Source organism: Protopterus annectens, chromosome 12.part0, assembly GCF_019279795.1.
Source record: "Protopterus annectens isolate FY-2018-M chromosome 12.part0, PAN1.0, whole genome shotgun sequence".
Taxonomy (NCBI): domain Eukaryota; kingdom Metazoa; phylum Chordata; order Ceratodontiformes; family Protopteridae; genus Protopterus; species Protopterus annectens.
In genome coordinates this window covers 856,972,661-856,998,382 of record NC_056746.1, presented here as the reverse complement: position 1 = coordinate 856,998,382, position 25,722 = coordinate 856,972,661, and the positions used below count along the sequence as shown (strand labels likewise).

Genomic DNA, 25,722 nt, shown 5'->3' with positions numbered 1-25,722 from the left:
GCCACAGACCTCCTTGCCAAAGCATTACTCTGTTAGTTAAATGCATGACAGGCACCTGCCTGCATGTCAGCATTAAGACCTGCCACTGTTGACAGGGTCGATATATTTAACCTCAGTTAAGCAAAGCAGACACTATTTTTTATGTGTGTCTGTATTTGTTCAGAGTATTTTGTAAAATTTCTTTTTGTGGTGGATACATGTGACACCATCCCTTAGTATAAGTAGATGTAGCTTTTGGGAATGGTTTTAGATTCTTTGTTGCTACTTTTTTCCCTTTGCAATATATCCACAGTAGTTTGTCTAATGTTGACAACCATTGTAAGTACAGCTTCTGCTAATCAAATTGTGAAACTCCTTTCAGTGATCGTTGGTGTTGCGCTTTTCTCCACTGTTGTGCAACAGTGGAGTTAGCATATATAAGTCAAGGGATATGGAGTCTCCAGCCCCCCCCAACACACACACACACACACACACACACACACACACACACACACACACATGAAGTTGCAAAGGGGCTTGCTTGCCTGTAAAAAAAAAAAAAAAAAAAAAAAACTTGAAAGCATCTTTCTTTATCACTAAAAGTAGTTTTCAGTGATTATGATTTGCATGAACTGCACTCACCAAAATAAAATACAGAGATTCAAAATCCAGTTGTAGAGGGTTTATTTTTGGTGCTATGATTAATAAAAGAGATGGAGCCAGGATTTTTGGAACTGTGCATCATTTTCCAGAATGCTGCCCACTCCTCCTCTGGGAAGTAGTTAACTGGCCCTTTTTTCTATGTTGTATATTCTAAGTGCAGAATTGCAAATGTTATTTAATTTAACATTTTTACTTGTACAACTGGTAGTAAAAAATGCATACATTACTCTAGGTACAGTTATCTTCTTTGCAGGCTCATTTGAATCATTTTAGTTTTATTTCTTAGAAATGAAACGTGGTTCTCCTTTGCTGGGAATGATGCAGTACCTTAAAACAAATTTGTAACAGTGGCTTATATAGTATATATTTGGCTGCATCCACTATAATATATGTCAAAACTCATCTTTTGATGTACACCTCTGTGCTGGCATAACAATGAGGTGAATATGAAAAATAACCCATCATGATATGGCTGGGAAAGAGAATGGCAAAATAAATATATCTTCACCAGTGGCATAACAGTAGTAGAAATAAATTATGCTGATTTACACCAGCTGACTTAAGTACATGTATTTTCATTACATGCCCGTCTCTGCTTTATCAAGTTACTCTGCAGTCCTTTTATAGCCAAACCAGGTTTAAAGTATCCATGTTTCTCTGTGTAAGCTGTTAATTAATTAACTGCATGTTCATAGAAGGACCCAGTATGACCAGGTGAACCTCACCTATATTCTGGAAGCACATTGTTTTGCTCTTCTCGCTTCGGCTGCTGTCCTACAGCAAGTTATTCGAATCATGTAATGTTCCATGGAGGTGAATGCCTGTAATTTTGTTTTGAGGAACATGGGTACAACTACCATGGTCAGAAAGGTCACAAAGGCATTATAAATCGTTATGCTTGAAGAGCCATAAAACTTTCCTGACTGGAACAAGCCATTTAGCTGCTCCTGTAAATTCAGCCATTTACTTGGTCTCATTTTCAGTTTGAATATAGATAATGGTGCTAAATTTACTAATCAAGTTATATGGATGGGGCTTAGTAGGCTTATCAGTATATTAATTAAAGCAAAAGATAGTGGAGGGAGTGGATGCAAACAGTGTAAAGCAAAACAATAGAAAAATATTTGTTAGCATTGAATACATTGATAATAATTAGATCTACAATAATCTGCAGTTAAAGCACAGCAATAACAAGCACATTGGAATAACCTTTAAGCATTAAGGAATGAGGGAAGCTTACAACTCAGTAATGGATGAAGGCAATTAAAGATACAGACAGAATTAAAGCATGCCATATGCACAAAGTACAGATGTTTCATGCTGCTAAACAGTTAAAATAATTGAATTCATTATTATTGCAACTGGATCCCAGAAATGGTGTAATATCTGGGATATGTGGAAAAGGGACCAAAGGCAGTCAGAGCAGAGAAGGGAGTATAAATGAAGACATGAAATAAAAGGGACACAAGTGCATAATAAAGAGTAACATAATAAGAAATAATTGTTGAAAATGTGCTGCATTCATGCTTTGTGCCAGAACAAAGCTCCCACTGGAGGCTGTTACAGTACTCTTCAGTAGAAAGCTCATTACTTCAGCCTTTGTCTTTCGCCTTGTCAGTATAAAACCCAGAATGGGAGCCTCATTTATCACCTGCACAGTGCAATCAGAATCACAGTTTGGCACCCTTCAGTGCTTGTTAGAAAAACAATATATGTTGATGTAGTTAGGGGGGAAGGGAGACCCTCTATCAAAGGTAATTAAATTCTGAAAAAAAAAAAAAAACATTTTCTGTGAACATGAGCTCAGGGTGCAATCAGAGCAGTGGAAGGATATATTTAACAGACAATGTGTCTTGAAATGTAGATTATAAAATCAACCCAGAAATTCATCCTTCTAAAAACGCCACTCAGAAAGATGCATCCTTTATGGTAGTTATTAGAAACATAAAACTGAAGGAGTATCTTTAGTGCATTTAAACATATGTAATACATATGGTTATAAAGATATTTTTCTTCTTTCACAAATAGATACAGAATTGTAGAGAGCTATGCCTTAAATGTGTGAGATGTGTAACCCTTAATTTGCATTGATTGAGATGTTTTAGCCTTAACTAATTGTGCAGCATAATATGTTGTTGAGTTGTGGGGGCTCAGCTCGTATCCCAAGTGGTTCTTCTACTGTAAGAATTACCCTCCCCCACCACATCTTGCCATTAGTCAATAGTATGACTTCTCTGTCATGTTCTCTTATGACTGTTGCAAATCCGGTAATTTCTGGAGACTGGTGCATCTGAGAGTGCTGATGGACATGGCTAGCTGTTTGCATTGTTAGCCTTCACTGTATTACCATATCATAGCTCTTACCTCCAGAATCAGGGACAAATCTTGAAAATAAAATCATGAACAAATGTCCTAAACCATTCATGGGCACTTTTTAAAACATTCAGTACTATTAACCTGGAACATTGCCAGAATAAGAGAGTGCAATTCATACATGTCAACCTGCAGACATTGAAAATAAGAACAAAGGCCCTTGAAAAGTAAGTACATCCATCCAAAAGTCTGGATATCTGATTAGCATAAAATTAGAATACCAAATCACACAACTCTTCTTGCTTTCAGTACGAATGTGGGATGCTACTCAGAAACACATTTTAAGAAACAGACAGTGACAAAAAATGATGGAAATCTATAAGCACTTTATCAAAGAGACATTGTGTAAAATCTATGGACTTCAGTTAAATGAAAAGTAATGGTGCCATTAATATGTTGGTCATGTATGTAGTTTTCTGTGGACTAGACGCCTTCAAAAATCACGTGATGAGGGAGATTCAGAAAATTGTGTAAAGGGGTAAATCCAAGTTTGAAAATAGGAACAAAACTCCAAAAATAAGAACATCATGTGCAATGGTAAGTCCGGCATGAAAACAGGAGCGTTCCTTCAAAATAGGGACCGTTGAGAGTTCTGACAAATTTATTAAAGTAAAAGAAGTCTACAACTCTAATTATTGCCATTATTTATTAAATGTAGTCCACCACCTTTTTTCCCCAAATCAGCAGTTTTAGGAGGGACAGGATAAAAGTGTGAGCCAAATCAGGGACACTTGACAGTTTTGCACTGCAGTGTTGACTGTTTAAAGAGACACTGTAACAATTTAACAAAGGCAGTACATTGTAATGGTTAAAACAGCAGGGTGCCGACTTCGAGAAATGAGTCTGAACCCCACTGTCTGCATAGACCGCAACCCCAAACAGATTGTGTAAGTGAACATCTCCACCCTCTGTTGCAATTCACATTACACCAAAGTTATGTTCCTCCTTACAGTTTCATCTAGATTTAATTGAGTGCACAGAAAACTTTTCAGTACCTTTCAAATTCTTCATCAGCACCTTTCTCTGCAACAGATCATAAAGGCCCCACCACCATTTTTCATATTTAAATCTTACATTATTTCATGAAGAAATTAAATTTAGCCTACCATGACAAAGGGTATACAACACACTTACTGTTGTTTTAACAGTTTTACATCGTTTTACATCCTCAGTCTTTATCTTACTGAAGTCAAGTAAAGTACTGTAAAGCATTCACAAAAGTCAGAGTGAAACACATCTCCAAAGAGTTAGTTGTTGCCTTGTTGGAAGATTCTTTACATAAAGAACACAGATGGGATTATACTATAATGCTACATAAACAAGCTGTTTGTCACTGTTCTAACCTTCTTGGTTGCTTTATTGCTGTAATGGTTTTGCCATAATTGTTTCATGGTTTGCAATCATTTTCCCTTTTTTCCTGTTGTTTTTATTGTATGATTTTCTATCTTCATGTAATTTTGTGTGGAATGTACTCTCACCCTTGATGTCATATAAGGGGTTCCATTAAGGCTGTTGCTGTTAATTCAGTGTGTGAATGTGATTCTGAGGACTGGAGTGTTTTTTCTAGTGATAGCAGTGTTGTCAAAGTTGTCAATTTAACTTCTGATGTTGGAGTTTAATCCTTACAAAGGTAACCCTTGTACGAGTTCAGCAGGAATTTCAAATGACAGAGATGTTGTTGTTAATAAGGTTGGGTGGGTTCTTCTATAACTTAGTAAAAGGTGTTTGAGAAATCACAAGTGGTACAGATTCTGCTATGATATAATATTTTTTTAAATTGGTGACTGCATTTCTTTCATTTATGGTCATACTTAACTTTTATCACTGCTGGCTTACAGCATTGCATGGTTGTTTTTGTTAATGATTTCAGTAGGAACAGTATGTATAGGTGTAAAGTGTTTTGCCTGTTATTGGCTCTAGAGGATGGTTACCCATGTTGTAAAATCCTGGCCTCATGTACAAAATCAGAAAACGGGGGTTAATGCAAAGGTAGGGAAGAAAGTTAGTGAATGGAATTAATCTATTTGAAAATGTATTTATTTTATTTTTATCTTACATTTGTTAACCAGGATGGTCCAACTAGATGAGGTTCATTTACAGCAGAGGCCCGGGGAGAAAAGCTCCACATAATTAACAAAATAATAATATTATACAAAAGGAAAAGAGTCATCATAGCAGCATTTGAGGAAAAGAAAAAAAAAACATCAGAAAATTTACATATATGCATTTTGTTAGTTGTGAATAGGTCAAAAGTCTCTACAAAACAACATATCAAGGATAAGGGATTCCATTTATCAATACCATGCTTACAGAGGGTCTAAAGTAGGAGAGAAAGAAAAAGATGGAGAAAGCATGTTGTAGGATTATGTAACACATGGACAAAGCCATGAACTTATAAAATGAGACTTAAGAAAGTTTTTGAATTGTGTAGTATTTAATGCAGACTTCACAGAAATGGGGAGGTTATTCCAACTTTTAGCTATACTGTGTGAAAATAGACCTGCTGTGTTGTCGGCTGAGGAGATAGAGAGGAGTGATTTGGTGGCAGAGTGGAGTGGACGATTTGCTGTATAGTGGGTCAGTAATTAAATGAAAATAAACTATGAATATCAACTTAGGAAGGAGTATTTTAATGATCATTGCAGACATTGTGCCTTCAGCCATTGTTTTCCACACAAACACACAGAGAAATTAATAAAGTTGCTCTTGGACAAAGGAGTGAAATTTACTGCAGAATTTAATTTCTTCTGTTTGTAAAGTGATTTTTTTTAAGCTTCTGAAAAATATAGTAAGAAATTGTCAGAGAGATGTTGTGTAGTTTACAAATGTGCAAAGGCTTATTTAAGAAACTCTTCTGAGAGTGATATAGAGAGAATAAAATTATGATTGTGGTGGGAGTAGATGAAAGATATAGACTGTGATGTGCATATGAGAGTCATGCAGGAAGTATGCCATGTTATTATGTTAAACTTCCATGTTTGTATATTTAAACCTAATCAAGGACATTCAGTAATATTTTGGGCAGTTGAGAGGTATGGACAGTACAACTAACATCGTATCTTGGCTTAGACACCAGAAAACAATACATAAATGAGTAACTATTTTCACAGAAACAAAACAAAAAACTTATACTATTTTAAAAAATGAATTACAACAATCGTGAGACTAGTAGCAGTGCAACACACAGATAAAACATATTTCACCATTGCACAACTTAAAGGCAACTCCTTGAAAATTACAGCCACTTAAAACATTAAAACTCCCAATGCAGTACTGATTAGATTACAAAAGAATGTGAATGCATTTTAACTTTCTTATCTTGTGACAGTTCAAGTCCCGGAAAAAATAAAAGCCTGACATGCTCTGATATTTCTAGTTGTACTCTAGCACTGCTAGGGGATGAGTTCTAGCAATAGAAATGAGGATTCTTTTGACAATTTTATCCAGGAAATAATTCTACCAAAGAAAATGTGTAACTATTACCACTATGGTAAGTAATACTTTATTTTATTTTGACATTTGTTGACTGGGTTAGTCTAACTGGGCAATGTCCTTTTTTTAGCAAAAGACCCTGTGAGAAAAGCTCCAGTATTATAGTAGTACAAGTTATAATAAGATATAATAATTACAAAAAAACGACATGGTGTAGCTACTTCATAATTAAAAAAAAAAACAGATGCTGGTGTACTGTCATCTCAACCCATGCTAAACAAAACTGGAACCCTCAAAGAGTAATAAGCAGTTTAAGTACTGCATTTCAGGCTAGTGAAGTGTTGATTTTATTCATGTAGCTAGACAATTTAGAGGGAGTATAAAATATTTTAAGTAGCTTTTTATTTCTCTTAGCACGCCTGTGAAGTTATAAAGTACAGCTGCTAGAGTCTGTCAACTCTAACACCTATTCAAGAGTCTGGAAGAGGCTCTAGAAATATGCTAGAACTACAAGTCTAAATATTTAACAAGAACCCACAGTTTATTTACTTTGCACAGAAGAATATTAATGAAAGGATCCTTGGACCGTTCCTTTTTGGCATTTACTTCTCTGAAGTCAAGGCCAATGTCAATGGTCTCTGGGTGACTAATTTGCAGATGATTGCAAATTAGAAGCTGTCATTGAATGCACACTGACACAAATGTTCACCAGGAGAGGCTGATGTAGACAAACAACTAGTGTCAGAACCATGCACTAAATCTAAATGCCAAGAAATGCATAATAGTATCCTTCAGGAAGGCAACCACCCCTGGTAACTATGTTATTGACAACACACCCTTAGAGTTGACCCAGTAGTTAGGGACTTAGGGATACATATAGACAGTAATCTAGGCTTTGACCATTATGTGTCTACAGTAGTGAGGAAATCATTGTATGATGTGTAACTTATAAGTAGAGGTATGGCATCTAGGTCCAAGGAAGTCATTGTTCCACTGTATTTGGCATTCATCAGCCCTATCATTGAGTACAATGCCCCCTTTGGTATGTACCTAACCAGGCATATCCAACAATTTGAACGTCCAAAGAGGCTCCTCACTAAAACAATACAGGGCATAAGTAAAATGTCCTATGCAGACTGCCAAAAGGCCCTATTCCTGTATTCTGTCTCCTACAGGCTGTTGAGGGGAGATCTATGCTGGGCATACAGGGTATTGTCAGACCCTGCTCTGATGGACTTCCTGTATATCCACAAAACAAACAGTACGCAAATTACCCATTCTAAAGACTTAAATCTTGCCTGTGATAAAAATAGGACCTGCTGTTGAGAAATGTATGTATCCCAGAGACTCCCCATGTCTGGAACAGGCTCCCCATCCAAGTGAAGCAGAGTTCCTTCCTAACCCAATTCAAGTGAAACTTGAACACTTGGATGGGGAACAGGAACTTCATCTCTGGCTTGGCATCTAAGTCTCTAATGGACAAAAGCAGCCTGTAAATGGCTCATCTCATAGACCCCTGCTTGTGAATGTTTTATCTCCCAAGCCCCTGCTTAAACTTATTAAGGGTATCAGAACTTGTCAGAGAGCTGGGAAGTATGGCTAGGATTAAAAAGGCCCTTGTGGTCATTAGCCCATTAAACACCAATGAACCTATGAATAACTTACATAAAATCAGAGAAATCAAGTGAAAAAGAAATACTGACATGGCTTGGTGGTATAGAATGATAAAACCATGACTGCAATCCAGGCAACTTAGGACTGAGTAAAGGCCCAGGCATTGGAGAAACAACAGGACAAGAGGGAAGGTTGACAGATATCCTGTGGTACTGGACTCTGCCAAAGACATGTCATGTACAGCCACAGATCAGGTCATGACATCACAGTGCACAGCCCTTTTGTAGGAGGTCAGCACGTGCACATAGGTACACATGCATCACAGGCTGGTGTTGTTTGCACCTAACTTGGTAATATACATACTGGACCTGTTAAGGCTGAGATTAAAAAGTAAAAAAGAAAATCCTTCAGGACATGAGGCTGTAGCATACCTTGCCTAGCAGCAATTAGGGTCTTTCCTTAAACAGCGGTGCCCTGATCTTGAAAGCTGAAGTCAGATCCCCTGCCGATTGGAATGAGGATACCCCTAACATGTGAGAACAGAAAGAACAGTGGTGGGTGATGGACCAAAACTTCTTGATGACAAACTGCCATCTCTGCCAGTCAGTTTTTGTCCATGGGAAACAAATGGGCCCAAAGATAACAACAGACAATTGACAAGCACAAAGTAGTAAAAGTAGATCAAAACATAAAAAAGAAATACTGACAGCATTTCTAGAGACAATCTAAAAAAAGCTAGACAGTGTTATATTAAAGGGACAAAATGGATTGTTAGAACAAGAAGAAAGATGTAAAAACAAATTCTTGTCAGTATGGCAGTCTCCATCACAGCCATTTCCGTGATACAATAGGTCTAAATACAATAATGCAGTGATTCTTATGCATTAGTACAGCACAGACTATCACATTATGGTACACTGTGTGTGTGTGTATGTGTGCCTGTGTGTGTGTGTGTGTGTGTATATATATATAAATAAATAAATATATATATATATATATATATATATATATATATATATATATATATAATATATATATATATATATATATATATATATATATATATATATATATATATACACACACACGCACACTCACACACACACACACACACACACACACACACACACACACACACACACACACACACACACACACACACACACATACACATATATTAGATATGGATATACAGATATATACATATGGATAAATATAGATACAGATTTACACATTTTACGTTTCTGGGTAGGGCTTTCCTTTAACTCTTAACAATTTGTTATTCTCATACTGCCATCATTTGGCCAATCTGCTTAGAATCAAGACTATATGTGAATTATCTCAGTGAAGGTCCTCCCATATAGACAGTAACGAGTCCTAATCACAGATATATTTTTTGCTGCACCTTGTCCCTCTTGGTTGCCAATCATCATCTATCCCTCTCTTGGCTAACTGACCCATTCCTTTCCCCATTACTGTGGGTTTGGGTCAGCTGAGAATAGCCATCATTTAGGCAGTCATCTGGGGTGGTTTGCAATTTTTTTTTCTTTTTTAGTCCCACTCAATTGTGTCCACACAATGGCAACCCATGAGTGTAATGTACACTGAGTCAAAGCACTGCTAAGGGGTTGACTTCAGCAGGATGGCCCTACCCACTCAAAAGAGGTAGCAGTTGGATGTATCCCAGTGTCCAACAGGGAAATTAACCCATGCTCAAATCCTCATTAGCATGACAGCCCCACATCCTCCATTATCCAGTCTGATAAACTGTGTATCCTGTCAACACTATCGAGTTACTGAGTCACTGTTCAGTGTTGAATATTCCTTGCCATAGCCAGGGCTCCATCCTTCATTTAGCACTTACTTTTGTAAATCCTTGTTATGCACAGTGTATGATACTTTTTATGTGAGAAGAGGTTATCAGAGATGTAATATCAACAGGGAACAAACTAAGGCATTAAATTATGAAAGAGAGAAGTTCTTGAAAAATAGAGATATGCATGAAGATAAGGATGATGGGGCTACACAAACTAGGACAAATAGTTCAAAAATCAGATTTGTTGTGAATTATGGTACAAACATCTTTAAAATTAGAGAAGTTGTAGCTACGTATTGTGTTAAAATCTGACCCATTTTTTGACCAATGCCTAGACACCAATTGTTCTTATGGCTATAGACATGGAAGAAATATTGGGGAGTTGCTTTCATGGTCAACCGGACCATATCAGAAGCTTCTATTCCCTCTATCTGGAAAATCTCCCACATCATCCCTCTCCATAAAGGTGGATCTTCCACAGACACATCAAACTACAGACCCATAGCTATACTATCTCCACTAGCAAAAATCATGGAACGCTGCATTCACAAACAGCTCATTACCCATCTTATTCAAAACAATCTCCTGTCTCACACGACATGGTGAATCACCAACAGCTGATCCGCACACTGGAGGCATACTACCTTTAGCAAGAATACCATAGATTGGTTTAATGACTACCTTTCTCATAGAAATCAGGCTGTGCTATGGGAAAATAGCTTATCTGACCTACTCCCCAAGGATCTATCCTTGGTCCTCTACTATTCTCTTTATTTATTAATGATCTGCACACTATTATTCCCAGAGCCTCCTGCATACAATATGCAGACGACTCCACACTGATCTGAAATGGTTCTTGGAACTAAAACTCTTGCTTAACCCATCAAACCAAACTACTCCTGTTTTTCCCCACTACTCCCACCCCTCAAGGAAATCATTCTCCTTCCTCCAATCACCCCAACTTTCACGTAATATCCAATAATGGGACCAAAATTGACCCTGTCTCTCACACCAAACTGCTTGGGTGTGACCTTCCTACCACAGCTTAAATTTGACACCCACATTAATCTGACCATTTAAACAAGAAACTTGGGTCCATGTATAGAATTAAGAACTTCCAATTAACCATTGCTAGGACTCTAATAAAACAGAACTAAACAAGCTATCTACTACCTACAACCACATAGCTAGATTTATAACACACTGTAACAATCTTAGAAAACTTCACTGGTTAGAACTACCTAACACTCTTAAACTTAATCAACTTACTGAGGCATTCAAAACTATACACCATCCTGACAAAACCCCCAAATGACCAAAATATTCATTCCATAAGATCCTCCAAATACCTTCAAATCCAAACCACTAAAGCTAATAATTCAGGAGGTGAAGCACTCTTGCAAAACCATTGGAAAATCCTGGGGAATCCCTCCCAAACAACCTAAAACAACTCAAACACCTACTAAAATCTAACTGGTTATGCCCTTGTACTAATCCTGATCAGCAGCAAACAGCCAGCTACTACCTATCCAATCCATAATTCAAGAATGTTTCAACTACTTAAACTATCTGTTTAACCTGTTTTATTGTTTATGTGACCTTGAAAGTATTACCTTGTATTTTTATCTCCTGTGTGTTGTTTTGTCATATGGAGAAATGGACATGTATCCAGTTGGACTAGCCCGGTCAACAAATGTAAAATAAAATAAAAATAAAATAAATTGGCCGAAAGATAATGATAATATACCTATAGGGGCAGTAATGCCTGCGGAAATTCTGTTTATTGCAGGGTGATATTATGGACTAGGTCATTCACATCAATTAATACAGCCAAAGTTTTTTACATCAGATATTTAATCACATGTTGTACTGAGTGGGTAATTTACATGGCTGTCTGCCAATGTGGGGCATTTTATGTCGGACAGACCTCTAGATGTCTAAAGAAAAGAATTGCAGTGCACTTGAGTGACATAAGCTGTAAGCGCCAAAGAAGTGCACTTTATAAACATAGACTGGAACATGTTTCAGCACGATTCTTATTTGCTGGAATTGATGCAGTGAAAGGTAATAGGCTGTCTGACCTAACTAAACATGATATTTTAGACAAGAAAGAAAGAATGTGGATGGTGAAGTTAGGGGCCTTATATAAACCTGGTCTCAATGACCATTGGTGATATCTGAATTGTATATTGTACTTTTTCTGATTATAAAATTCATTTTTCTTCTCTCCCATATGCTTATACATTTACATTCATATGTACCTGTATATCTCTATATATATATATAGATATAGATATATATATATATATATATATATATATATATATATCTATATATATGTATATATATATATATATATATATATATATATATATATATTCTTATATATACATATATACTTATTTGGTTTTTGTATGTGTCTTTTGAACATCTTTATTGTTTTGCATATGGATATGTGTGCTCTGAAATGTTATTTTTGTCTCTGTTTCTTTAATTACAATAGAACCTATGGTATTTAAAGGTTCATGCTTGCTTTATGGTGAATTCACAGTGATGACACCAGGGGGCGAAACTGGTCACCGGTCTGTGTTGTAGAAGCCGAATGGCCGCTATGTATGCTGCCTGAATGTTTGTACTACTGGAAAAAAGCTTGATACACTTATTTAAGTGTTTTTTGGGTCCCTTTTTCCCTGGTTCATGGATCACAGGGTTTGATTAATCTGCAATTGCTGGACTTTGTTTTTTTTGGACTGTGTGTGTATTCCGAGCACTACATCTGCTGCTTTTGCGTGCACCTTTTTTGTTTTTGGCCTTATATATGTATATATTATATATATATATATATATATATATATATATTTCGGTTTTTCATGGTTAGGGGTCGCCATAGCAGAACTCCGGTCTGCTAATGATTGGCAGTAAATTTTTTTTTATGGTGCCGAGTTGCCAACCCGACACCCAATCTTCAGCGAAGGCACGCCCATTCACACATGTCTTTCGGAGGCCAATCGACCATGGGGAGGACATGCAAACTACACACAGAAGGCACTCCACCCGTGAATCGAACAGGAGAACTTCTTGTTGTGAGGCAACAATGCTACTGCTTTACCACCGCGGCTACTATATATATATATATATATATATATATATATATATATATATATATATATCTTGACCCAAATATTGACGTTCAGTAGACTGATCACAAAAAGTTAGCTTTGCAAATGTCATCATGCTGCTATGCATCAATATCAAAAACAGAGTAAAACATCATTTTTGCAGGGGGCAAGCCCCCTGCACCCTCCATGTGGAGGTCTGTAGCCTCCAAAACCCCTGCTAATGATATGTACTAACTCTGAGATTACATGATCACCAAGGATAGGGAGTATTCTCTTACCCAGGGATTGTCAGTCTCACACACTTGTCAACCATCTGTGAAGTCATCTAAAATTTTTTTGACTAAAGAAATGTCATCCAAAGGGGTATTCATTCATATTCAGTTTCCCTAAATACATACACACACACACACACACACACACACACACACACGTATATATATATATATATATATATATATATATATATATATATATATATGTGTAGTATATACACACACGAACACACACACACACACACACACACACACACACACACACACACACACACACACACACACACACACATGCATTTATGGGCAAAGCTTTCCTTTAAGTCTGATCATTTCTGGCTCACATACTGTCATCTTTCAGCTAATATGCTTCAAACCATCATATTTGAATCACCTCTGCAAAGTTCCCCACAATATGTAGTAAATTCTATTTATCAGACTTAACTTCAGATACTCCTATCATGTGTTCCCCCTCAGTGCAGGCATCATGCAGATCTCATTGACAAAAACTCATTTCACATATTACTTATCTCAGTCCTTTTTATTCCTTAGGACAAAGCTTCACTTGGAAATTTCGTTCCACCAGTTAGCAATGCCATAGTCATTGCTACCATCTGCTGCAGCTCATATAACATTTTATCAGTGTTCAATCTCAGCTCTCTTCCCTGTTTGTGATTGTACCTCCCTTTCTTAAGCAGCTGGCTTTTTTATCTGTTCACTCCCTCTCACTTTGTTTTCATCTAACTTTACTTTTCCTGCAGACTTTTTTATAAGCTGCTTTACTTTAAATATCGAATAGTTCAACCTTCTCTGTTTCTATAGTCATCTCAATCCTGCTAGATCTGTGCCATTGTCTGTATTATTATTTATTGTCAGATTACTGGGTAGGTAGAATGATCCTTGGACCATTTCTGCCATGACCTGAACACAAGACAAAAATCCTGAGTAATTTAAACAGAATACATAGGTAAGAAGAAAATATTGAATAAGTTACAGGACCTTATTATATAAGATAGCATAACAAAAGTACATACTATAAGAAGAAGGTACTGTACAGCTCAGAGGTCCTTATTAAATTGCAAGAGTACACTGCATGTATAAATAAAGTAGCGCAAACAAGATAAAAGCAGATTTGAGACAAAAAATGTGTTTTGAATTAAACTGCTTCTATTTTCATATATTTGTTACCATGCTTGCTTTTGTTTCACTAAACAAAACTATATCTTTAATTATATATCATATCCGGTTCGATCCTCGGCTGGGGTGCCTTCTGTGTGGAGTCTGCATGTCCTCTCTGTGGTCACGTGGGTTTCCTCCGGGTGCTCCGGTTTCCTCCCACATCTCAAAGACATGCTGTAGGTAGATTAGACACCCTAAATTGGCCATAGGCATGAGTGTGTGCATGCGTGTCCCTTCTGTGGAAGGTTAGGCGCTGGGCTGGCAAATCAACACCGTAAAACTCCACTGCCAATCATGAGCAGACAGGTGATCTGCTGTGGCAACCCCTAAAGGGGAAAAAGCCAAAAGAAGAAGAATTGTCATATAATTATGTATAACTGGATATTTTGAACCATGTTTTGATTTGATTATTTCTAACTTACTGTATTTTCTTCTGGGGTTTTGACTGAAAAATGCTCACTTGGGATTAGCATAAATCTTTTAAGACTCCTGTGCACCTCAGAAAAAGGCATTTTCTTATTTCTGTATGTCTTTTTGGTTTCTGACATTTTTAAATATATTACAACTAAATAAGATGATGAGAATTTGAGTTCTGTCTACTGTACCACCACTGCCCCCCAAATGTACCCTTTGAACTTCAGGTGGAGGAATCTTGGCATGATGTACACATTAGAAAACAGCTGCAGATGAGGTCCTCAAAGTTATATTTACTGTTTTGTGGAATTTAGGGTAGTGCTTATAAGAGACATCCCATTTATCATATAGACCAACTTAAAATGGACCTATACTCGAACAAATTGCTAATGACTGTAATGAACATTTATAGAACTATTAAATGGGCAACACAAAAAGCCACTTTTTAACATAAAAAAATAATAAAACAGCATTTTTTTGCAAGGAAGAGAAGATTCTCCCCTAGGAAATCAAGGTGGGTATAATGCTTAAGGTCTTCACCTCTCAAGCACAAGGTCCAGCGTTTGATCCTGACTTCTGACCAATGTCTGTGTAGAGTCTGCGTTTGTAGGATTCCTACTACCTAACAAAAACATGCTGAGTGTTTCTATCCACCTAAAACTGAAGGAGTTGTGGTGAACAAACAGCACAGACTTTAGGCAGTGCCTTTCAGTGGAAGACCTGTGTGGACCAACTGCTTTAGGCATCAGCTGTGGTGTGCAGTATCTTCTAGATAACATAACATAGAACATAGACTGCACACTATGTCAGGGGTAGCCACTCAGTGTAAAACTTGTTTCTAGATGATTCGGTCACTAAAAATGGACATGGATATTTGACGGTGATAAGTAGGTTGAGGAATCAACCTACTCCAGGGACCCATGCTGACGGTGGGCGGAGTCTATATACCTTTAATGGCCAGAGTGTTTGCCCACCATAAAGCCAATGTGCTACTGGGCAGTTGGTGCCTAGTGCCAAGCCTGGGTTACTTGGGTTAGTTCTGTTGAGCAAAGACTGGATGTAAATCTAATCAACCTGCTAAACATGAACTAAGGATTGCTAAACTGAATATAGGTTCACTGAAAGCATACAGCTTGGAAGTGGATGACATGATGCTAAGGAAGATACGGGGCACTTATGTAATCAAGAGACAAAGTGGAGCGAGATTGCATCAGTGCTATTTGGCTGTCTACTAATCAAGGGAGGACAGGCTAGAAGTGGTGTGGGAATTGTGGTTAAAAGAGTCTTCTGAAGAGAGTGAGGGATGTCATCAGAACATCAGAATTAGTGATAAACTCATACCAGTCAGACTCCAGTGAATGGACAGGGCAGTATTCATAATCTGTGCCTGTGCCCCACAACAGGGTTGTGATCATAAGGAAAAGAATACATTCAGGCAGTAGTTATAGGACCTACTAGCTAAAGCAGCAGAGCATGGGTTGGTGTTGATAATGGGGGTCCTGAATGCTCCTATCAGGACAGACAGAATAGGATATATGGACTGCCTGGGTCCACAATTGTAGGGGAAGTGGAGCAAAGAAGAAGAAAGGTAATTGTAGACTTCTATCTGACAAATGGCTGAATGGTGGCCAACACATACTTCACCAAGAGAGACAGTCAGAAAATCACATACAAAAGTGACCAAAATGCAACTAAGGTGGACTTCCTCCTAGCAGAGGAAGGGCACTGGGGTAAAATCAGAGATTGCAAAATAATCCCCAGTGAAACAGTCATCCCACAGCATAAACCACTGATGGCTACAATCAGCTGCAAATAGTGGTTAGAGAAGCCTTTAAGGTTACAAGAGACTTGGCTGAAGACCTGGAGGTTGAGTGGTATGAAAGCACAAGAGTTCAAGGAAATACTCAGGGTTCTAGCACCTCAGGATGGAGAGGAGATAGTTGAGTAAGTATGACAGTGTCTCAAAACAAAATGCGTGAGGACTGCGGAAGAGAAAAGTGTCTGAGCCAGGTATGAAAATAACATGCATAAAGAGAGCTGGCGGTGGGCTGCAGAAGTGCAGCAAGTTAAAAAATAGGAGTGCAAGAAACAGTGGGAGATAGAAAAGACAGAACAGCTCAAGAAGGACTACTGATTAGCTAGCAAAGAGGCTAAGAGAGCTAAACTGAGGAAACCAACAGCTGTGGGTCAACAATGATAGTCACTGCAGCCCTGTCCTACCCTGCCCTCTTTATGTTCTGAAAGACAGAAGTGTGGCTGCAAATTCCAAGAGTGGTCAGTGTTTTATTTCCTCAAACATATCATTTTACATTTCAAGAATAAAAACGTGGAAAATGGCGATAGAAAATAATGATGTTTCTTAATACATATACAAATATATATATATATATATATATATATATGTGTGTGTGTGTGTGTGTGTGTGTGTGTGTGTAGACTGTTGCATATTTGTGCTACACTGTGTTACTCTAAGGATGAAATCCTCTGTCTCTCTCTCTCTCTCTCTGTCTCTGCAGTTTGATCCACTAACACAGGCTCTTTCCTTCTTTTTGTCTTACAGCTGCTGGGATTTGTCTATGCCTGCTACATCATCAGCCTTTTCTCAGAGGACGCAGATGGCTGTAAGTATTGATCAACATTGTAGGTAGTACAGATGGATGTCAGAGCTTATCAAATGCAGTACTGAAGATATAGTGGGTATGGGTAATAACATTAGAGTGCAAGAGGTCATGGACCAGCTTAAAGATCAAGTACAAAGTTTTGTTTTGCCATTTCGTTTTGTTAAGTGGGCTTTCTTATTCTTAAATGTGTAGTTTTTACTTTATTTTTTTCAGTGGACCTATATTTATCAAGTTTAATAAAATGGTGTTTCTGTTTACTTACTGTAGGCTGAGCAACTGTCCAAGTACTTCCTGATTCCATGTCATTTAGCCTTCTGATGATGCAGTAGAGGGTAGAAACAGTTTAAAGCGGGTAGGCATGTTTTCTGTAGTCTGCAACAGATTTTGTTACAAAGTAACCAGAATGCAGTAAATTTAGTTACTGAGTCAGACAATAAATCAAAAAATAAACGTAGCTGTATTCAAGTGAAATGCAACAAAAATAAGATACAACAGGATAAGATTCTTATTGAGGTGCATAGTGCTTTGGATACAGTGCAATAAAATACATGTAAAACTAATAAATCATCTACCAGTGGACGGATTTATCACTTTTAGGGAGAAAACTACAGATGTGTGAATATAACAGGTGCAAGGAGTTAGGAATTTCATCTCAAACCAAAACAAAATTAAGTGGAAAAATACTCTCCAAAAACAAGTATCAGTAATTCTCCAGTATACTAAAATCACTTTAGGAGGAGACGTTCATCCTAATCCACACTACGGCAGCCATCAATAGCAGATGGCTGTATGACCAATGAATCATTCAAGAAGAGGGGCAATAGGTGAAATGGGGCAGGGATAGGGAGGGTGGCATCAGCAGGGTGTAATGGGTTCAACCTGGAGTATAAGTATACACATCTCTTCATTTGTTTTGCACTTTTATATGGAATTGCTTAGAACAGCCAATTTCCTAAAGACGCCTGCATCTTCAATGTGCCAGAACCTAACTAGGGACCTGTTTACTGATTACTTGATAGCCTACAAGATGTAGGTAATATCTAGGTTAACTGGATAGCACTCTTCTGCAAAGCAGTGGTTTACTACAGCCCTGTACCTCAAACTCTTTTCTCCATCTGTGACTGTTTTTGTTCATTTCAGCAACAATGTTACACTTTGCAACTGTTTCTGAACCTTCAGTAGCAATGTGGTAGGTTAATTCATGACTGCCAAACTTCTTCCTCAAAATCCATACCCGAAATTTGAGGTAGGTTGCTTTTCAAAACTATTCTCTAATTTATCCATTAATTACCCACTCCCCAATTGGAATTAAAAATACTGAAAGACACAGGCTGAGTACTTCCTTGCATTTCTGCTTACATCTGTAACATTTTATCTTGGCGAAAATTACCACTTATATTGAAATTTCAGCCACAATAACTTGCACTTCAGCCAGATAGGTTCTCGGCTAATTTAAGAATTTTTGATCTGAGTATGCTTATCCTAGGACTTCAGGAATATGGTATGCCCCCTGCAAGATTTTTGAGATGTGATTTTTCCTGCTGCAGGAATTTTGGAATGAGAATATACTGAAGCCAGGGATTATGTTACGAGACAATGCCTACCAAAGGAATTCTGATATGTATGTTTAAGAAAGTCTGTCTAGACATGATCCCTCTGTGTGTACTCTTGTTTCTGCCTTTTTCTTCAAAATTCTGTCTGCAGTGGGTGTCTCAGACTTACAGAGAATGCCAGCACTGCTGCCTGCACAGACACATACTCTGTAGCTGGGAGTAACTGGTCAACAGTCCCTGCAAGGCTGGCTGCTGCATCATGTTCCGCAGGGCATGATGCTGTCTGACACATAGCAATACTCCACATTAAGGCTTAATATGCAGTAAGCCAGGGAATGTGTTACTTGAAGCTGAACATCACCAGATGTCACCTTTGCCAACTGCGAGCACTCTACAGTGGGTGTTAATGGCTGTTAGTAAGTAAATGTGATAGGGTATTATTAACTAAACATGCACATCCTTGCCTGTCTGTAGATATTGGCTATCAACATCACTCATTGGCAAAAAGTTTATCATACCTAGTATTGTTTAACTGTTTGTCAATGGCTGGTTATGAGTAATGCTCCCCTCAGCCGCCCCCCCCCCCCAACAAACACACTCAGATGGTGTCACAGACTGTCCTTTGTGCAGTGTTGCTGACATGGAGCCTTCTACAGTAGCCATCAATAATGGATATCTCAGTATGACTGTAGAGTATGGCTTGTACAAAACACTCCTCCCACAGGAATCAGACATCAGTAATGGATATCCCAGTATGACTGTAGAGTATGGCTTGTACAAAACACTCCTCCCACAGGAATCAGACATCAATAATGGATATCTCAGTATGACTGTAGAGTAATGGCTTGCACAAAACACTCATCCCACAAGAATCAGACATCAATAATGGATATCTCAGTATGACTGTAGAGTATGGCTTGTACAAAACACTCATCCCACAGGAATCAGGCATCAAGTAATGGATATCTCAGTATGACTGTAGAGTATGGCTTGTACAAAACACTCATCCTACAGGAATCAGACATCAGTAATGGATATCTCAGTATGGCTTGTGCAAAACACTCCTCCCACAAGAATCAGACATCAATAATGGATATCTCAGTATGACTGTAGTGGATTGCTTGTACAAAGCACTCATCCCATAGTAATCAGCCATTGATAATGGATACCCAGACAGACTGCAGTGGATGGCTTGTAAAAGCCACACATCCTGCACTGAGCAGTTAATGGTAATGGATATTCGAGACTGACTGCAGGGGACAGCTTGTATAAAACATTTATTCTTCAGTGTGCAGCAGTCAATAATGGATATCCCAGTCTGGTTACAGTGGATGGCTTGTACAAAGTAGTCATTCTACTGGAGCAGCCATCATTACAGATAAGCCAGCCTTACTGTAGTAGACATCTTGTAAAAAAAATGAGTCATCCTGCAGTGAGCAGCCAATGGTAATGGATATTCAAGACAGCCTGCAGGGGATTTATTTTACAAAGCACTCATCCCTTAGTGCTGTCTGCAGCTGGTTCAGTGACCGGTGAAGGGAACTTTCCAGAGGGTTTTCCTGCTGACTGATTGCGTGTGTCTTGGCAGAACACTGCTATGAGTTTGACTGATAAATAAAGTATAATATACAGAAGGGTAGGGGAAGGTTATTGAGTGATCAGTGCTACAAAGGAAATAGATGGGTAAGTTTATAAGCATGTGTCGCAATCCTTTCTGCTCCCCATTCCCATGACAGTCCTTTGTTTCTGACAGTTGCCCTTTTTACTGCTAGTATTGCATTCCATCTCGCAGATTAATGGGGAATTATGAGTCTCAGCTACTGAGATCAGGCATAAAGTGTTAAATGCAAGTACATAAAACAGATGCATCAGAAAAATGTTTAATCTCAAAATCATTTAAATTACAGGCAAGCAGGAACTGCCATGTGCTCACACAGGTTCACACAGATAAAACCTGCACACACACACACACACACACACACACACACACACACACACACACACACACACACACACACACACACGCACACATGCACACACACACACACACACACACACACACAAGCGCACACAAACAAGACCAAAAATCAAAGATAGGAAGTACAAATACTGGTTTGGCATATTTTAGTCTTACAAGAACTCTAATATGTGTTGATGGACTGTCTTTATACTGACTTTAATTAGTTCTAGATATTCAACCTGTGGAACTAAGTGGTTTTCTATAAAATCAGCATAATGCATCATCTTATGATGTTAGCAAGTATCAGACAAAATATCTGATCTGTTTCTCATGTAACTGTAATGCAGTTTAAGAATGGTATATGCATGTTATAGGTATTGCGAAAGCATTAGCAGGCTTTCTCTGTGTTTGCAGTTTGCTTGAAAGAGAGCTAGCTGCCATAAAAATTTGCTGTATGTTATATTATAGCAATAACCCACGCCTGGGTGTGGGTAATGCTAAATTTACCCACGGTTGTCGTGGTTTGGTCCCGAGGGCGAAGCCCGAGGGACCAAACAAAGCCAACCGTGGGTAAATTTAGCATTACCCACACCCAGAAGTGGGTTATTGCTATTATACCATGACATTATTTAAGAAAAGAAACTATTACTTTTCTTAAATAATGGCATAGTATAATGCCTGTTTGCTGCCCTTCCGCAGATGTCTGGCATCCGCGGCAGCTCTGGTGTACTGCGCGCCTGCGCAGTACATCAGAGCTGTGGGCAAAAGCAACGGAGAAAGCAAGATCTCCGTTGCTTTTTTTTTGTGTCTCGCTATGTTAAATGAGTTTAACATAGCGAGACAGTTTTAAAATAAGCAACGGACATCTCCGTTGCTTATTTTAAAACTGTCTCGCTATGTTAAACTCATTTAACATAGCGAGACACTAAAAAAAGCAACGGAGATCTTGCTTTCTCCGTTGCTTTTTTTTTAAACACTGCCTCGCTATGTTAAATGGGTTTAACATAGCGAGACAGCTTTAAAATAAGCAACGGAGATCTCCGTTGCTTATTTTAAAGCTGTCTCGCTATGTTAAACCCATTTAACATAGCGAGACAGTGTTTTAAAAAAATGAGTTATACTAATGGAAAAAAGTCCGGGCGACCGGACCTTTTCCATTAGTATAACTCGATTTACAACGGGCATGCTGGCCAATCAGCATGCACGTTTTGGGGGGATCATGGTATAATAATATTTATACCACTGTTTTAGAGAAACCCCCTAGATTAAAATCTCTAGCCATCACTGAGGAAACCTAGGTCTAGGTATTGGGAAGCAATTTAATTCTAAACCTGCATGTCTTTTGATTGCAGTTCTTTAAGTGATCTGATTGAGCCATTTTTTCCCTAATAAAAGGAATAGAGGCTTATTGTACAGCCGTTCAGGAGTAAAAAGTCTAGGGAGCATATTCCCTGCCACCACTGCTGGAAATAATGAAATGTAGCCAAAGTCAAAATAAACTTTATTGGCATTTAGAACTACACATGTGTGCATCTGCTTAATTCTTGAGATTACAAAGGAAAGTGAAACAACACGTACAAGTAGAGGAATAAACATAACTAACAAATACAATACTACTCCCAATACAAGCAAGAAAGAGCAGAGACATTTACCAACAGTCATATATGAAAAGAATACCCTCCCTTGAGTTAAATTAACTATCCTATTTAAAGTAATAGAAAACACATTACAGATTGAACAATGCCTAAGTTATTTGTCTAATATTACACTTGAGTGGGTTAAATAATACTATGGCTATAATAAATAAATATTGCATTTACTTGTATATGTAAGTATATATTGCACAAATAAATAAAAATTAACTTATTATGTGTCCAGACCTCTGGGACTAGTGCAAAAGTTCAGAAATCAAATCACTGTTGGGTAGAAACAGTCATTGAATCTTGTAGTCCTGCAGCGGATACTGCGATATCTCCTGCCCAGTGCTGATGCTTAAACAGTCCATGCACAGAATGCATGTTGTCCTGTATTATTTTTGTGGCCTTTTGGATGCTTCTTGGAGATAAAGATGTTGTATCGCTGGAATGCTGGAACCCGTTACCTTCTCTGCGACCTCCACCACTCTTTGCAGCGCTTTCCTTTCTGTAATGTGCAGCTTCCAAACCACACTGTGAAGTTGCATGTGAGGATGCTCACTATTGCACCTCTATAGAAGGTGGAGAGAATATGAGGAGAAAGCTTAGCTTTTTTCAGACTTTTTTAAAAAGTGGAGGCATTGATGTGCTTTCTTGACCAGCTGGCTGGTGTTTCACAACCATACGAGATCCTCTGATATGTGTACACCCAAGAATTCCATACTCTTAACCCTCTCTACACTCTCAGCATTGATCCTGAGCACTGGGTGGTTTGTACTCTTTTTCCTGAAGTCGATAATAATCTCTTTGGTCTTGCTTACTTTCAGGTCAAGGTTGTTAACTTTGCACCAACTGATCAGAGATGCCACCCCCTCTCTGTACACCCTTTCATCCTCCTTTGTGATGAGCCCCATGACTGTGGTGTCTTCAGCAAACTGGATGATATGGTTGGACTTGTGCTTAGTATAGCAGTCATGGGTCAGGATGGTGAATAACAGTGGGCTGAGAACACATCCCTGTGAACCCCAGTGTTAATTGTGATCCACTTTGATGTGTTCTTACAGGAACACACCCTCTGTTGTCTCTCAATCAGGAAGTCCAGGATCCAGGTACAGAGATGTTTACTGATTCCTAAATGTGTCAGTTTTTCTATCAGCTACATTGGTACCACCATATTAAATGCAGAGCTGAAGTCTATGAACAGCATCCTCACATAATGGTCTTTGCCCTCGAAATGCTCAAGGGAGATGTGTAGTGCTACTGATATGGTATCAGCCATGGATTGGTTAGCTCTGTACGCAAACTGCAGGGAGTCAAAATCAGGAGGTAGGCATGATGAAAGATGTTTTTTGATTAGCTGCTCAAAACATTTCATAACAGTGTATGTCAGAGCAACTGCTCTGTAGTCATTAGGGCTGGAGGGAGTGGTTTTCTAGATAGTGGGATGATGTTAGTTTCCTTGTAGCATGAGGGTACTATTACCACAGCAATAGAAGTGTTAAATATTTCCTTGATTACTGTGCATAGTTGATCAGTACAGCCTTTTAACACATTGCCCAGTATGTTGTTTGGGGCAGCAGCCTTCCTGGGGCTCACTCTCCATACCTCTCTTCTTACCTCCTCTATGCTAAGGCTGAGTGCTGCATCCTTCTCATCAGTGGGTAGCTTTAGTGCCAAACTGTCGTTTCTTTCCTCAAATCTACCAACGAAGATGTTCAAACTGTCCAGAAATTCAATGCTGTCCTCACACTGTGCTGACCTGATTTTGTAGTCAGTGATGTCCTGTATGCCTTGCCATAGTCTCCTTGCATTCTTCATGTGTTCAAAGTGGCTCTGCACCTTTCTTCCATACTCCCTCTTACCCACCTTGTGGACTGTACACTGTTAGATTTGAATGTAGACTGTTAGATTTGGATTAGTAGGAGTCAGGGCGACATCAAGATGCAGACATAGTGTGAGGTAGGAAGGATGTGGCAGGAGCCCTTAACCATTCATAATGTTGCCCTATCAGAACCTTCTTTCTTCAAATCGGGTATCCCAGGCCAGCTGGCTGTGTTTTAGACTGCTTTTCCTAACACTGCCATATTCAAGCAAGCAGACACATAACCACAACAGAGTGAAGTTAATCCTTTCCAGTTCGCTCCCTCAGTTGTGTTGTGTGATACAGAATACTTTGCTGTGTCTTCAGCTGCTAGAAACTGCTGTCCTGGAAAGGAAATTCAGACTTAGGAGTGATGTTCTGGGGTTACAATATTTTGTTTTATTCAAGATGCATATAGTTGAGCACAGGTGATTTACAATTTACAATTGTGTCTGATCCCTACAGATTAACTGGGTGTAAACTTTAATGCTATATACTAAAATGAGTCAATATATAAAAAAGAATAAAATTATACACTACACAAAATGTCTGCACAAATTTATGGCATCCACCTGACTAATGACCCTCAGGAGAGTGAGTCTCAAGATCAGGCATAAAAATTAATTCTGTACGTATTATTGTTATTATTAGAAATTATTTGCTGCATAATAGCAATAAGATACTCCATAAATGTTAGTTACTGTGTAGCAACATCACTAAGTTTCACCCCAAAGTCTGACCCACCCCATGAATTATATCAATACATAACAGCACACACCCTGTCATTATTTATTGCTCAGTTTAGAAAACACATATCAATACATTTACCATTTATAGCTCTGAACATTTTAACTGTCCTGTGATTTAAATGGTGGGAATTTCATTGTAACTTAGGCAGCTGAAGTGACTAATTGGTAACTCCTCACTCAGTATCCCCACCCTACAGATGTACTTAGTTCCACTGTTCAGAAAGATTTTTGTGGGGTAGCCCTTTGACTGATGCACTGACATTTCTTTGTGTTCTGTTACCAGAAATAAGATTTGTGCCACTGGCATTCTTAACATAGCAGTCATGGTTTTTAATTGTCAAAGGTCTTCTGAGCAGAAAGTTGCAGATGGCAAGTCATCTAGGAATGCACAGCTGTTCCCCTGACAGTTTCTTTGTTGCCAGGCCACCCGACCAACACACACACACACACACACACACACACACACACACACACACACACACACAC

At 38.4% G+C, this 25,722-nt stretch overlaps 1 protein-coding gene across 2 annotated transcripts in view; it reads left to right on the top strand.

Annotated features, from left to right (window-relative positions):
* The window catches only part of NKAIN4 (sodium/potassium transporting ATPase interacting 4), a 582,098-nt gene that overhangs the window by 416,176 nt on the left and 140,200 nt on the right, over window positions 1-25,722 (top strand). For both annotated transcript variants that reach the window (XM_044089894.1, XM_044089895.1), the window contains exon 5: window positions 17,419-17,479. In XM_044089894.1, coding sequence (XP_043945829.1) covers window positions 17,419-17,479 — 61 coding nt within the window. The remainder of the gene's footprint in view (window positions 1-17,418; window positions 17,480-25,722) is intronic.